Below are 13,832 nucleotides of genomic sequence, written 5' to 3'. Positions count from 1 at the left end.
CTGAATTTTTTCGGTTTTGTATAGGTGACTCTAATCTAGTTACAGTTGCTGACTGTGTTAAAATCTTTGGGGAGGTCTTATGTTGAAAACCTTATTAAGTAAAGGGGAGTTGCCCTCGAGCTTAGCCCTCAAGCCCATTTGTAAAGGCAACATCTATCCATTTCTGATTTAGCCCCTTTTCCCCCATTGCAGGGTCGCACCTAGTCCAACCTAGAGGGTTACAACCAATTCCCCAGTTTGATCTGGCACAGGAAGATGTGCCCAGATAGTTTGAAAGTCAGAGCCTTGAACTGCTGAGTGAACTGCCTATCTCCTTCAAGAGAAAGATTTAGGGCCAGAGGCGGGCAGTGGTGGGTGGGCTATAGCTCAGTGGCATAAGCGCCTGCCTGGCAAGCACAAGGTTCTGAGTTTGATTTCTGGTACCAAAAAAAACCAAAACAAAACAGAGAAAAGTTTAATAATAACAAGCACCAGCAGCAACAACAATAACTGTAGTAACTACTGGCATGTAATGGCACCTAATAAATCAATTTTACATAATTGCTTTATAGATTATGCTTTGAAGTTAACACTCATAACCACCTATGAGGTAGCTTTCTTATTAGAGCCTTTTCTAGATGAGGCCTAGAGCAGTTCAATAGCTTGCCCAGGCTTAGAGTCAGGAAGTGATAGGGTTAACATTCAAACCCTGTCACTAGAGACTCCAAATCCTACGGCTTTCTCCTTCCTTGTAACCTTGTACATTGATGCAGAAAGCTGGCCATCCCTGGAGCTCCTCTTGCCTTTGGAACTGCAGAGAGCTGTGAGGTCCCCAGACAGGCTTTGTGGTGAGGCCTCAGGGTGTGGAGCTGGGCTGAGGGATGAGTTTCCTGCCTCATGAGGTGTCCGGTGCATGTGGCAGGCCCGGCACACACAGACCGGGTCCCTGGGGGTCCAGCACAGGTGGAGGGGATCAGAGCCTTTGGGTGAGGCCGTCCCGCTTCATCCTGTCTGCTTTTCTCACTGGGAAGAGTATCATCAGGTTGCCTCCTGTCCATTGCTCATCCCCAAGGATGTGTGGTCTGCAGACGTAAAAACAAGCTCGCGCTCCAGCTACTCTGAAGAATTACTTCTGCGAAGTGCATGAGCCTGTGCGGAGTTTTAATATAAAGATTGCTTCTTTTTAATAAACAGAATAAAGGAACACACTTCTCTTTTTTAAGAAACACACCCAGTGAGCTAAAGGTGAATTTAAAAACAGATAAAGAGGATTATTGTTTTAAAAACGTTACTGTTTGCATATGAAAGGGTGCTCGAGTTACCAGGCTCCCTAGTGCATAAAGTGAAGCTGTTCTTTCGTGCCTCATTGTTCAGGCAGATCTGTGCGTGAAGCACAATATACTCACATTTTAAAATGTCTGGCCCGGCATGGTGGCGCACGCCTGTAATCCCAGCACTCAGGAGGCTGAGGCAGGAGGATTGTGGCAGGTTTGAGACCAGCCTGAGCTACAAAGTGAGCTCAAGGCCAGCCTGAACTGCATAGTGAGACCCTGCCTCAAAAAGACAAAAAACTAATAATAATAATAAAATAAAATGTCTGAAAAACAAGTCTTCTAAGTGCCCGTTTACTCAGGTAGAGGGTTGTTTCTTTTTTCCTTCTTGTTCTTTTCAAAATCCTTGTAGCATTGCCCCAGATGAACATTATGTAGCTCTGTGCTCTTGGGTGCATTATAAATGTTCAATAAACATAAAACTCATAATATCAGTGTAGCTTGACTCATGCGCTCCCTGAACAAATATCCCAGCTATGCAAAGGGGAAAATCAGAGTGCTGCGTGCACTGCTTCCATGCCAAAGCAGTTGGTTACATGCAGTCCTGTGGTTAGCTCTAAAGAAAGGTCCTTTAACGCAATGCATAAACTACCTCATGGTTACTGGAATTTCTTAATAGCAGTGTTTTGACGGGTGGTAGTCATTTCCCCCATTCAGAACTTTTTTAAAATAAAACTTTGGATATTCAAGAATGGATTGTTTAATTGTTAAATTCTAAGTGTGTTTCATCCAGAAAGGACCCCGTAGACCGTCCCTTCTCCCTACCCACCACTACTTTCCAGCCCTTGGAAAAAACACTCACTGAAATAAATGAGAACAGTCCTACTTGTGATGCCGTAACAATGACGATACTTATTCTTGGCTCCTGTCAGGAGCCGATGAGTGTATGGCATTGTGACACCAGGGACCAGAAGGACAAGGCTTGCAGATTCCACTGAAGGCCGATGATTCCAGCATGTGCGGGCCGAATCTCTGTACTGTTGTATTTCTCATCATCTCCCTTTACAGTCCCTCCCCTCAGTTTAAAACCTGCTGAGACACACAACAGTAAATTTACCTTACATGCACAACTACCGTCACTGTGCATTACCGGAAGCCTGTTGTATGTAAGTGGTGACTCCTGGACGTCCTGCAGAATATATTTCCCCCAAGACCCATAGCAAGAAGATGAGAACCTCGTGATGTTCAGGTAGACATAAATACAAAGCATTATGTTTAATAAATGAAAGCAGGCCCAGAATTACTATAACAAATGCATATATAAAGTACGGGATGATAACACTGATGATTTCCGTTGTTGCTTTCTATATTTTTTCAAATACCAAAGAAAGAAGCAATATTTGAAAGTAGTCGTGGCTGCCTAAGGAACCATTTGTGGCGTTTGAGTTTATAAATCTTCATGTGCTCTACCAGCTGTCTGGTCCCTGAGTTAAATTAGGAAATGAACACATCCTTATGCCTGCGGTACATCTTCTTCCTGGTTTCCTAGATACTTGAAGGAAACTCAGAAAACTGACTTGAGTGCGGATGAGTCCAGCTGCCCAGGCATGCCTCGTTATAGTTAACCGATAAGCCACCGCCATTGATCCTGAGGGCTTCAAAAGCAAGGAAAAGCTATGAATTTTGCTACATATTAAAAACAAAGACAGATAGAAGGATAAGGTAGACAGAAAGCAATGGCTCGGATACCTCCCATATGCTTAAGCTTTCTGAGGGCAAAGACCCACCCTCCTGTCTTTGAACTCACCTAGTGAGTCTAACACAGATCGACAAACATTAATTTGAAGGATGAATCATGGCTTTAGTATATTTGTGAATTTTTTTTGTTTGGTTTGAACGTGACAGTGAATACCAAGAGGAAAAAACCAAGAAAGGAAGAAAGTAGTGGAGAGAACATCAGTATGCTGGAGTGTTTTAGTACTTGCTTTGCCTTAATAAAACTCACATTAATTTTACAACCCTTATATTTAATACTGGGTTGACATCAAAGGCCAAAACCTTCTTTTATGTGACACTGAGGAGGCTGTATTTTTAGGTGATACTGTGCATTTGCCGGTGCTGTAGCTCGGTGGTAGAGCGCTCGTCTAACGTGCGTGAGCCCCCGGATTCAACCCTGAGTGCCTCCCCCAGAGTGCTCTTTTAAACTGAAGTAGTGCTATCAGCAAAATTTGAAACCTTGAAACCAGTTTTCGGAGTCCCCAAGACAACCCTGTTGTTCAGATTGCTGTGTTCTGCTTTGTTTTCTCTCCCTGGCTCAACTTTTTTTACAAGCCTACCGTTTCAATGCTGAGCGTGTTTTAAGAAATAGGCGAGGGGAGTTCAGTAGTGGAGTCATCTTGGATGTCAAAGATGACAAAGATTACTCTGCCCAAGGAAAAAGGTGTGTACAACCCGAAACTGTGAAGAAAACGGAGGGGAAACACTTGACGCCACAAAGGCCCAGGCAAAGACTTCCCGAAGAGGACTCAGATAGCACTGGAAATAATAGCACAGATCAATAATTGGGATGCTATCGGATTTAAAAGTTTCTGCACAGCGAGGGAAACAACAACCAGAGTCAAGAAACAGCCTACAAAATGGAGCAAATCTTCGTCAGCTGCTCTCCCAACACAGGATTATGATCTAGAATCTGTAAAGAACTCAAAAAACAAAAAATGAATAGCCCACTCAATAAACGGGCAAATTACTCACCAGGCACTTCTCAAAAGAAGTACAGATGGCTATTAAGTATAGGAAAAGATTTTCAGCATCGTTAGCATTTGGGAGGTGAGAATCAAAACTACACTGAGATTTCATCTCACTCCAGTGAGAGTGGTTATCATCAAAGAATATACAAAAAGGAGTGCTCCCAAGGATGTGGGGGAAGAGGAATGTTCTTTTTGCTGCTGGCAGGAGTGTAAGTATAGCCGCTGTAGAAATCAGTACGAAGACTTCTCAAAAAGCTAAAGATAGAACGATCATGCTCAACTATCCCACTCATTGGTGTATATCCAAAAGAATTAGTTGGCGTACCATAGGGATACCTGCATACCCACGTTTATTGCGGCACAGTTCCAGCCTAGGCGCCCATCAACAGATGAATGGATAAAGAATATATTATGAGTGGGGCTGGGGATTTAGCTCAGCGGCACAGCGCCTGCCTGGCAAGTGCAAGGTCGTGAGTTCAATTCCCGGTACCAGAGAAAAACCAAAAAAAAAAAAAAAAAAAAACCACATATTATGAGTGTGTACACAATGGAGTATTATTCAACCGTAAAGAAGAACTAAATTATATCATTTTCCGGAAAATGTATAGAACTAGAGATCATCATGTTAAGTGAAATAAGCCAGACTCAGAAAGACAAGTGTCACATAGTCCTCCTAATGTGTGAAATCTAAAAATGATGACATGAAAGGAGAGGGGAGACTTTTATTAGACGAAAGGAAAGGAATAAGGGGGAATGTGGGGAATATAAGAGAGGGTAACAGTGGATGGAAAAAAGTTATTAGTTATATCACAAAGCTGACATGAATTTATTGAGGTGCAAAAGTGTCCACTCCATTAAGTGAAACAGCAGGCTATAAAACAGCTGGGCGTGGTGGCACACGCCTGTAATCCCAACACTTGGGAGGCTGAGACAGGAGAAGCATTGCAAGTTCGAGACCAGCCTGTGAACTCCAGCCTGAACTGCATAACAAGACTCTGTCTCAAAAAGACAAAAAAAAAAAAGTAAAAATAAATAAAAATAGATCAAGAAATCATCTAGAATGGTGTTCACATAACTGTTTTAATCTGTCTCTAAAAGTGAGGTGCTACACACATTTTTCCTTTTGCTTTTTTTTTATTTTAAAGAGAAAAGAAAACTAACAAAAACCAAGACAAAAACAAAACAACACAAAAACAATAAAACCAATACCAAATTTCAAAACAAGGTGATAGGAAGTTAACAATGGTTATTTTTGACTTATGCTATTGTACACTGTTTCTAAAGGGAGAAAATGAATTAATGTTAAGGATATAAAGTGATGGATGCATTAATTGGCTTGGTTGTAGTAATCATTTCATAACATATGTATGTGTATTTTAAAACGTGTGTAAATCTTACATATGTATGATTTTGTTAATTAAACTCAATTTTCTAAAAAGACTATCAAGTATCTCTTCTCTGATAAAATTATGTATCACTGTTAGTTTTATGTGTTGTTCAAATAGCTGTACCTATGTATAAATAAATATGTATGTGTATATATTTTATGCAAATATGAATGCATATAGTAACAATATATTAAAAGCATTTTTTTCCCTTTTCTCAAAGAAGCAACTTAAGATACCAGAATCTCAGATCCAAATGTGTCTTGGTAATGTCTAGGTTGGCTCTCAGACTTGTTGATATTGATGGTTTGATTACTTTCTGCACACTAATTTCTCCCTTTCTTTCCATAGATAAACATCATTCAGGGAATTGTGGCAGAAATCAACACCAAGACTGGCGAATCTGAATGTCGTTATTATAAGGAGCGGCTCCTTTACTTGGAAGAGGGCCAGAAAGACTCCTTGATTGACAGTTCTCGAGTCCTGTGTTGTCACGGGGAACTGAAGAACAACCGGGGTGTGGTGAGTGGTTTCTGTCCTCGCAGCCCTCGTCCAGGGCCTCCTGACCCTGGGTCCATTTGATCTGCAATCTTTTTAGATTTCTTTCCCTACCTAGAGTCATGTTCTTATAAACAGAAATGTTTTTTCCATTTTTCCATTCCATGAGATGGTTGCATGGATGGATGTCATGCCCAGTATATATTCAGAAGGAACTTTGGAAGCTAACATAGGTCTGCCAAGCTGATGGAGACCACTCTGAAGTGGCTCTGAGCAGGATTTAGTATTAAGCAGTTGGCTTTCCATGTTTACTGGGGAGCTGTCCGAAGCGTAGGGCCCTTGTCTGGTAATGGGCAGTGGACTCACACTAAATGAACCTCTGTGAGTCACTGGTCTCCCCGGAGGCCTGTACTGGCCTGTGAAGCTCTAAGGACGAGATAAGGCCATTGCTGAGGATGTCTGGCTCCAGCCCCAGTTAATTTAAAGGACGCTGTAGCTGCAGGCATCTCACTGCTGTGGTAAAGGCCTTCCAGGAGATAACATAGTTCTCCTAAATTAACATAAAGTGTTACCTGGAGAAGTCCTTAAAGAGATTCCCAAGCCCTGCCCCAGATTCCTGCATTTTCTTCAGTGTTCCCCTCCTTTGTTTCAAAACCTAATAAATATGGGCAGCTCAGCGAAGTCTTGGTCTTAACCCAGAGAATCTTAAATTTTGTAAGAGAGTTGGACCTTCCTGGAGCCCTAAAATCATTTCAGTTGTCTCATTTATTTAAGCCTTCTCCATCCACTCGTTTGGGAGATTGCAGGCCTGTTCAGCCTGCAGTAACTAAGGATTATTAATCCGATACCAAGCTTGTCATCTTTTTTGATCATAGCCTTCAACAAATACAGAGCAGTTAACATCTACTTTTTTTTTTTCATGGACAGAATCTTGCTAAGTTGCCCAGGCTAACATTGAAATCCTGGGCTGATCTCCTGCCTTAGCATCCTGGCTAGCCAAGACGATAAGCATGTGCCACTGCGTCTGTCTACATCTCCTACTTTGATCTCAGAAAATAAACGGTGATTTAGCAGGGCGGGGTGGTGTACATCTATAATCCTAGCACTTGAGAGGCTGAGGCAGGAGCTATTGCCCTGAGTTCAAGGCCAGCCTGGGCCACCTAGTAAGTTCCAGGTCAGCTTGAACTACATAGTGAGACTGTGCCTCATAAATGAAAAATTTAAATGAATGGATAATTTAAAGAGGTTGTTGGATATTAAAGGATTTAATATCCAAAAAACATAGCTCTTACGTTTTTATTAATACCCAAAAAACATAGTTCGAATGCATTGTAGCTATATGAGAAAGTCTTCTTTCTCAGGAACTGGCTCCCATCCAGAGACGGGCATTTTGAGATCAGGGTTTTGTTTTGGTTTTGGGATTTGGGGATTTCATTGAAGTTTTTTTGGTTTTTACTTTAAATAACTTACCTTCCATTGGCTTCCCATCTAGCTATGATCTACAAATACTCCACCTAGCTTTTATTTCTGACTAGCTATTGAAGTTGTTCCTCTTCTGTTATCATATCATCTGTGCAGATGTCCCCTGGAGCACTTGCTAGAGTGGGTTGTAATTCTCCATCTGTCTATCAGTAGCTGCCATTATACCATGATATTTTAGAGTGGGGAGTGTGCTGTGTCAATTCCCAGAACTTGGCACTTACTGAGCACATGATGAATGTGTGCTTGCATAGAGGAAGGATAGATTTGAAGTATATGAGGGTTAAAAACTCATTTAATTCACCAAGCTATTTGCATGTGGAATGAGAAGAAGTGTGTGTGCGTGCATGCGTGTGGCTTTCTCCAGTGGACCCCCAGGGAATTACCTATTGGAAAGGCAGTGGACAGACATCTCTGGAAATGCTTTGGGCCTGCACAACTTCTGCTCTCCTGGAGGTAGATTTGCGTGTAAGAGTTGATAATGCACTGGGAACCTGAGGACTTCACCACATTTGAGATGTTTGCTAAGGGAAATCTTGTGGGCTCTTTTCTTCCAGAAACTGCATGTTTTCCTGTTCCAAGAAGTACTTGTGATTACTCGAGCTGTCACCCACAATGAGCAGCTATGCTATCAGTTGTACCGGCAGCCCATTCCTGTGAAGGACCTGCTGCTGGAAGATCTGCAAGACGGAGAAGTGAGGCTGGGCGGCTCCCTGCGCGGGGCCTTCAGCAACAATGAGAGAAGTATGTGCGACCGTCCAGGTGCAGCTGTGGAGGGGTGTTGGCCGTGGTCATTTGGAGGGAGCAGTGGACTGGGGCAAAGAAGGAGCCAGAGCCCTGGCGTCACACTGTATTCCAGTGCTACCTCTTCACTTAAGGATGGTGTGATCTTCTTCAACCTCCATGAGCTTCACTTTGCCGTCTGCCCAGGGAATGCAGAGCTACCTCCTTCATGAGGTTGCTTTAAGATTAAGATACTGGAAGTGAGCCACTATCACATGGCTAGTGCTCCTTACGCTCCCTTTCCCTAACTTCTGCTATTGGGTAAAGGTGTTTAAAGTCAGAGTTCTGATGTGGGCACTACTTGCAGAATGACGGGTCTTGTAGCCGGGCGTGGTGGCGCACTCCTGTAACCCCAGCACTCAGGAGGCTGAGACAGGAGGATCGTTGCGAGTTCGAGGCCAGCCTGGGCTACAAAGTGAGCTCAAGGCCGGCCTGAACTGCATAGCCAGACCCTGTCTCAAAAAGACAAAAAAAAAAAAAAGAAAAGGAAAGAAGAAAATAGGATGGGATCTGTTTTAGATGACATCATCAAGTAAGTCTGAGAAATTAACATCTGAATCTTGCACATTAGCACAGGCGTCCCATTATCAAAGTAATTAACATGTATCACCTCTTTCTTGCTTATCAGTCCCTACCACCACTGTGGAAGTAGCAGTAGTAGAAATAAAAGCTTTTATGTCTTGATTACTATGTGCCATACACTGTATAAGCGCTTAGCAGTAGCATCACGTTTACCCCCCTAACAACCTGATATAGTAGATTATTGATGCTTCCTCTGTTTTGCAAATCAGGAAACTGAGACATAGAAGAGTGAAGCAATGGTGGCGAACCTATGGCACTCACACCACAGCAGAGTGTTTGTTGTCACTGAAAGCTCTAAAAGGTTTGCCATCACTGAGTTCAGGTGTTCACCCAAGAGGAAACAGTAGAGCCTGAATTTAAGGAAGTAAGATTAGCTTCTAGCCGCAGTCGTGGAGCAGTGGAACATGTGGTCCTCCTCTGCCCTTGTTGCTTAGTCTCTAAGTCATCTGAAGTAGAGCTTTGCAGTTTGCTGGTGACAGTAGCAGTGCATAGCAACTGGCTATACGGGGGCTTCCATGCAGCCCACAGGGCCCATTAATGTTATTAGATGTTATTAATGTTATTAGATAGACCCCATTCCATGTTGTGCTCCACCATTTTTAAAATGCGTTTTACTGGGCCTGGGGATTTAGCTCAGCGGCACAGCGCCTGCCTGGCAAGCACAAGTTCGTGAGTTTGATTTCTGGTATCGAAAGAAAAAAAAATAAAATAAAATGCATTTTACTTCTGTTGAGGTCACTGCAAGGTAATTTCATTTTTAAATGAAACCAAATTTATTACAGCTCTGTGCTTTTACCTACCCTTTCAATCACTGAACACTGAGGTACTCTCATGTGTGAAAGATCATGGCATGTTTTGATGCTCCAGTGTAAGAACTTCTTACGCTGGGCAATGCTCTTTTTTGTTTGTTTGTTTGTTTTTTGGTTTTTTTCCGGTACCGGGAATCAAACTCACAACCTCGCGCTTGCCAGGCAGGTGCTGTGCCGCTGAGCTAAATCCCCAGCCCCAGAAACGCTCTTATCTCAGAGCACTTGTTGAAGTTACAGATTATCAGGCCTCCTTTGGACCTGTTGAATCAGAATCTCTAAGGGCAGGGCGCAGGGGTTTGTATTTCTGACAAGCTCTCCACAGGATTTTGAGATGCAGATGTGTTTGGTCACCAGGATTCTGGGCTCCCCTGAAACACAAAACTTAAGCTTGCCCAAGCTGATACCATTTGCTTCCTTCTGAGTGTAATGAGAGCAGCCAAAAACCAGGCCTGTGTCAACTCCACTGGATTGATGTTGGCCTCAGGTAGAGCTCAGCTGTGTCCTGAATCAGTGGGAAGTGTTCTGTCATCAGCAACAGATACCATGGGTACCGGGGTTAATGTCGCTACGGGTGTTATTCTTGGCCTGAGCAAATACCTACCATTGATTTTTTTTTTTTTTTTTTTTTACGTCTTTGTCATTTCTAGTTAAAAACTTCTTCAGAGTCAGTTTCAAAAATGGATCCCAAAGTCAGACCCATTCATTACAAGCTAATGATACCTTCAACAAGCAGCAGTGGCTCAACTGTATTCGACAAGCCAAAGAAACAGTTCTGTGTGTTGCCGGGCAGGCGGGAGTGCCTGACACCGAGGGACCATTCCTGAGTCCCGCCAGCAGGAGCCGGGAGCCGCAGGGAGAAACAAAACTGGAGCAGATGGACCAATCGGACAGTGAGTCGGACTGCAGCATGGACACAAGCGAGGTCAGCCTTGACTGTGAGCGGATGGAACAGACGGACTCCTCCTGTGGGAACGGCAGGCATGTGGAAAGCAGTGTCTGACGGAAGGGCGTGTCCCTCGTGGGAGTAGCCCTGTGTCTTACCTGTACAGTATTTGCATTCCACATGCAATGGTTTGGAGAAGCACTTTTTGATACGTTTGTGGCCACGTCGACCCACGCTCTTGTATCTGTGCCTCTGTCTCTCGTACTGTAACTGCCGATCAGTCTGTCTGTGGCGCAGGAACCTGGCAGCCGTCACCCTGTACCGTAGCTAACAGGTGTCCGGAGGGACGGAGAGGTACTTTCAGTTGTCCTGCTGGGTTTTTACAAATAGAAAGAAAAAAATCTAAACTACTGTTTTGGGTAGATTGCTTGAAGAGTTCTTCCTCCCCTGCTTCTCTAGTGCTTTGCCAGCGCTGTGGTGCGGGGGCCAAAGGCACGGAGTCTAGAAGGCTTTGCAAACAGAGTTTGGGACGGTGTCTGAGGGAGAACTAGGAAAAACCAACCACGGACGTGAGACCTTGGTTCTGTGTTACTCAACCAGAAAGCGTGAGAACATCCCTGAGGAGTCTGAAAGCTTCATTTTGCAGAGGAGGAAGGATTGTTTGAACCTTGCCGTTCCATCCAGTGCAAGTTTGATGCAGCCATCGCTGAGGACATGAAATAGAGGCTGACCTTGGAAGAGCCGGGACAAAGGCAGCTGCCACCTCCAGATCTTTAACTAAAATGCACACGGCTCTAGGAGGTGTCTACCATGGTTGGTAGCCTGCCACAGGGAGCCACTTGCAGCCTAAAATATCAGAATAGAACATAAAGGGCCTGGGAGAGTGTACCAGGGTAATGAACGAGCCCTGTCTTCACTGGGTTTCACCTGCCCAGGCCACTCCTATTTTACAGTGTGCATGAAGCGATAGGAAAAGGGACTGTGACCGGGTTGGTGACTGATTACAGAGCACGTGAGAGAAGCGCTTCCTCGGGGTCTTCCATGGGAACCATTAAAAGAGAAAAGCAAGGAGCGTGGCCGGAGCCTGGAGGAAGGCCACAGCCTTGGGGGTTCCTGCTCTGCTTCTGGGTCACCCCTTCGCCTCTCTGGTTCTGTGTTGTCATCAGAATCATAATTACTTTTTCTCGAGGTCAGTTTCATCCACTGATGAATTAGGGTCAGCTAGCCAAACTTGTCACCTCCGTGTCCAGCCTTGATGTACCGAGCGGGGTGGCTTGTAGACCTTTCAAGAAAAGTTCACAAAACACACAAAAAGCTCCCTGTGATTGTAAATATTTAGAATGACCTGTGCAAAACTATACCCACACCAGCACTGGTAGTGATGCTAAATTATTGCCAAAAAAGTTTTTTTTTTAATCTTCTGTGTCTTTCAAGTTTACAGAAAAGCAGCAAGTACAATGTTGTCCTTTTACCGTGTACATAGACCATACGCATTCAAAGGCGCTGTATAACAAGAGTCAATGCTATAAAAACAAGGTATATGACATTATTATTTTTCAAAAGCAAAAATACTATGGTCAATTTTGCCCTGTAAAACATATTTATAGATTTTAAACATGGTGAATTTTTTCTATTACAAGTTTATTTAAAACTACTTTGTTTCTCAAATCGTTACGAGTTAGCGAATGAATGAACCTGCTGCAGATGGAGGCAGAGCAAAGCTTAGAAAAGTTCTTCAGTGATGGGAAGTGAATGAATCGTTCTTTGAAGATCCATTGGCCACTTGGGCCCGTGTATCGAGAAAAGTTTGTCAAGGGTTGGCCTATGGGAAGGACGGCATTGAATGTTTTGATGGAATGAATGTTTTTGTATAATGGCCTTAAACTTTTCTGGAAGCATTTCAAATAAATTGCATTAAAAATGTCATTCTCCTCTTGCGCAGTGTTTGTTCTACAATCAAATTTCAGCAGTCCTGCGGCAGGGGTGCAGTGGGGGTCCTTCTGAAATTTGCTTGTGGTTCCCAAGTGTAAACGATAAGATGCAAATTGATTTGGTGTATCAGCATTTTGCAGAACTTAAACATCTATTTTTAAAAGTACTCTATATGCATTCACTTACTTTTATCTTTTTTTTTTTTTTTTTTTTTTTTTTTTTTTGGTCTTTTTGAGACAGGGTCTCACTATGCACTTCAGGCTAGCCTTGAGCTCACTTTGTAGCCCAGGCTGGTCTTGAACTCGAAGCAGTCCTCCTGCCTCAGCCTCCCGAGTGCTGGGATTACAGGTGTGTACCACCAGGCCCGGCCCACTTGCTTGAATAAACCTGGCCTTATGCATACTATGTTTAAAGTGAAATGATAAATTATAGTCATTACATTAAAAAAATGTTGAGTCTCACTGCCAGTATAGGTTGATGTTGGTTAACCTGAGGCTAAATAAATTTCAGTCCACTTTTTCCTTAAAAAGATTGGTTTTATTTCTCACAAAGAATAGTTTTTAGATGAAAAGACTATATAAACATCGTTAAGCTGTCAGTAGCCAATTCTCAATAGCGCATTGGCCCAATAAGGCTGGTAGTTAGTTTGATGTTATAATAAGCTGTGACGATTTTCTTTGCCATACCTCTGATTTTCAGACTAGTCAAGATGTTCACATAAACAAATGTAAGTCCATATAAACTTACTTCTCTTTCTGCTGCTCCTCTTCCTCTCTCTCTCTCTCTCTCTCTTTCTCTCCTTCCTTTTGTCCCTCATGTCCTTCCGTAGTGCCGCTTTGGAAGCTCCCTCTCTGTTTGATCTCCACAATCGTACTGACTGTGAATACTAGAGAATGTGTCTTTACTAATATATTAGAAAGTGTGTGTCTGACATTTTGTGGGTTAATACAAATGAGTGCTGGCTAAATGATTTTCTTCAGTCTATTCTCTAATGTTATTTTACACACAGTAATCCTGCAGTCTAAGTGAAAAGTCATAAGCAACAAAAACAGCCAGAACTAGCAGTGTTGTGCCAGTTAGGGTCTGGTTTCAGCTTCTGGGTTGTGGTCACTGCCGCCGGCTGCATTAGTTTCCATTCGCAGCACAGTTCCAGCAGCTAAGACAGAAAACCCCTTCACAGCCACAGTCTCACATGTGGTTACAGGAAACTACCGTACACCTCTCCGGTGAACGGGCTCTTCAGCTTGCCATGTATGCTCTGTCCATCTCCATTTTTTAAAATGCTTTTACAAGCCCATCTCTGTTTTACTCCCTGGAAGATTTGGCATAGAAAATAGTCATGCAGTTTCACTCACCTCAGTTTCTTACCTGGATGCCCCTGGCATTTGGAAATAGACACTGAACATTCACTTTCTTTGAGGCGGTTAATGTATTTAATTCATGCTATCTTGTTCATTCTGTAATATAATTCTATCATTTATAAC

General features: G+C 43.1%; 1 protein-coding gene across 1 annotated transcript in view; it reads left to right on the top strand.

The window, feature by feature from the left end:
* Arhgef3 (Rho guanine nucleotide exchange factor (GEF) 3) overlaps positions 1-12,342 on the top strand; it is a gene marked incomplete in the record, with an annotated part of 322,049 nt that extends 309,707 nt beyond the window's left edge. Inside the window, 3 exon segments of the mRNA XM_013515653.1 lie at positions 5,734-5,904; positions 7,917-8,103; positions 10,181-12,342. Of these exon segments, the coding sequence (XP_013371107.1) occupies positions 5,734-5,904; positions 7,917-8,103; positions 10,181-10,533 (711 nt within the window).
* Positions 12,343-13,832: the final 1,490 nt, after the last annotated feature.

This window comes from Chinchilla lanigera, unplaced genomic scaffold (genome assembly GCF_000276665.1).
Source record: "Chinchilla lanigera isolate Chin_1 unplaced genomic scaffold, ChiLan1.0 scaffold00029, whole genome shotgun sequence".
NCBI classification, from domain to species: Eukaryota; Metazoa; Chordata; class Mammalia; order Rodentia; family Chinchillidae; genus Chinchilla; species Chinchilla lanigera.
The sequence above is the reverse complement of the archived record's forward strand: the minus strand, read 5'-3'. Positions and strand labels throughout refer to the sequence as shown.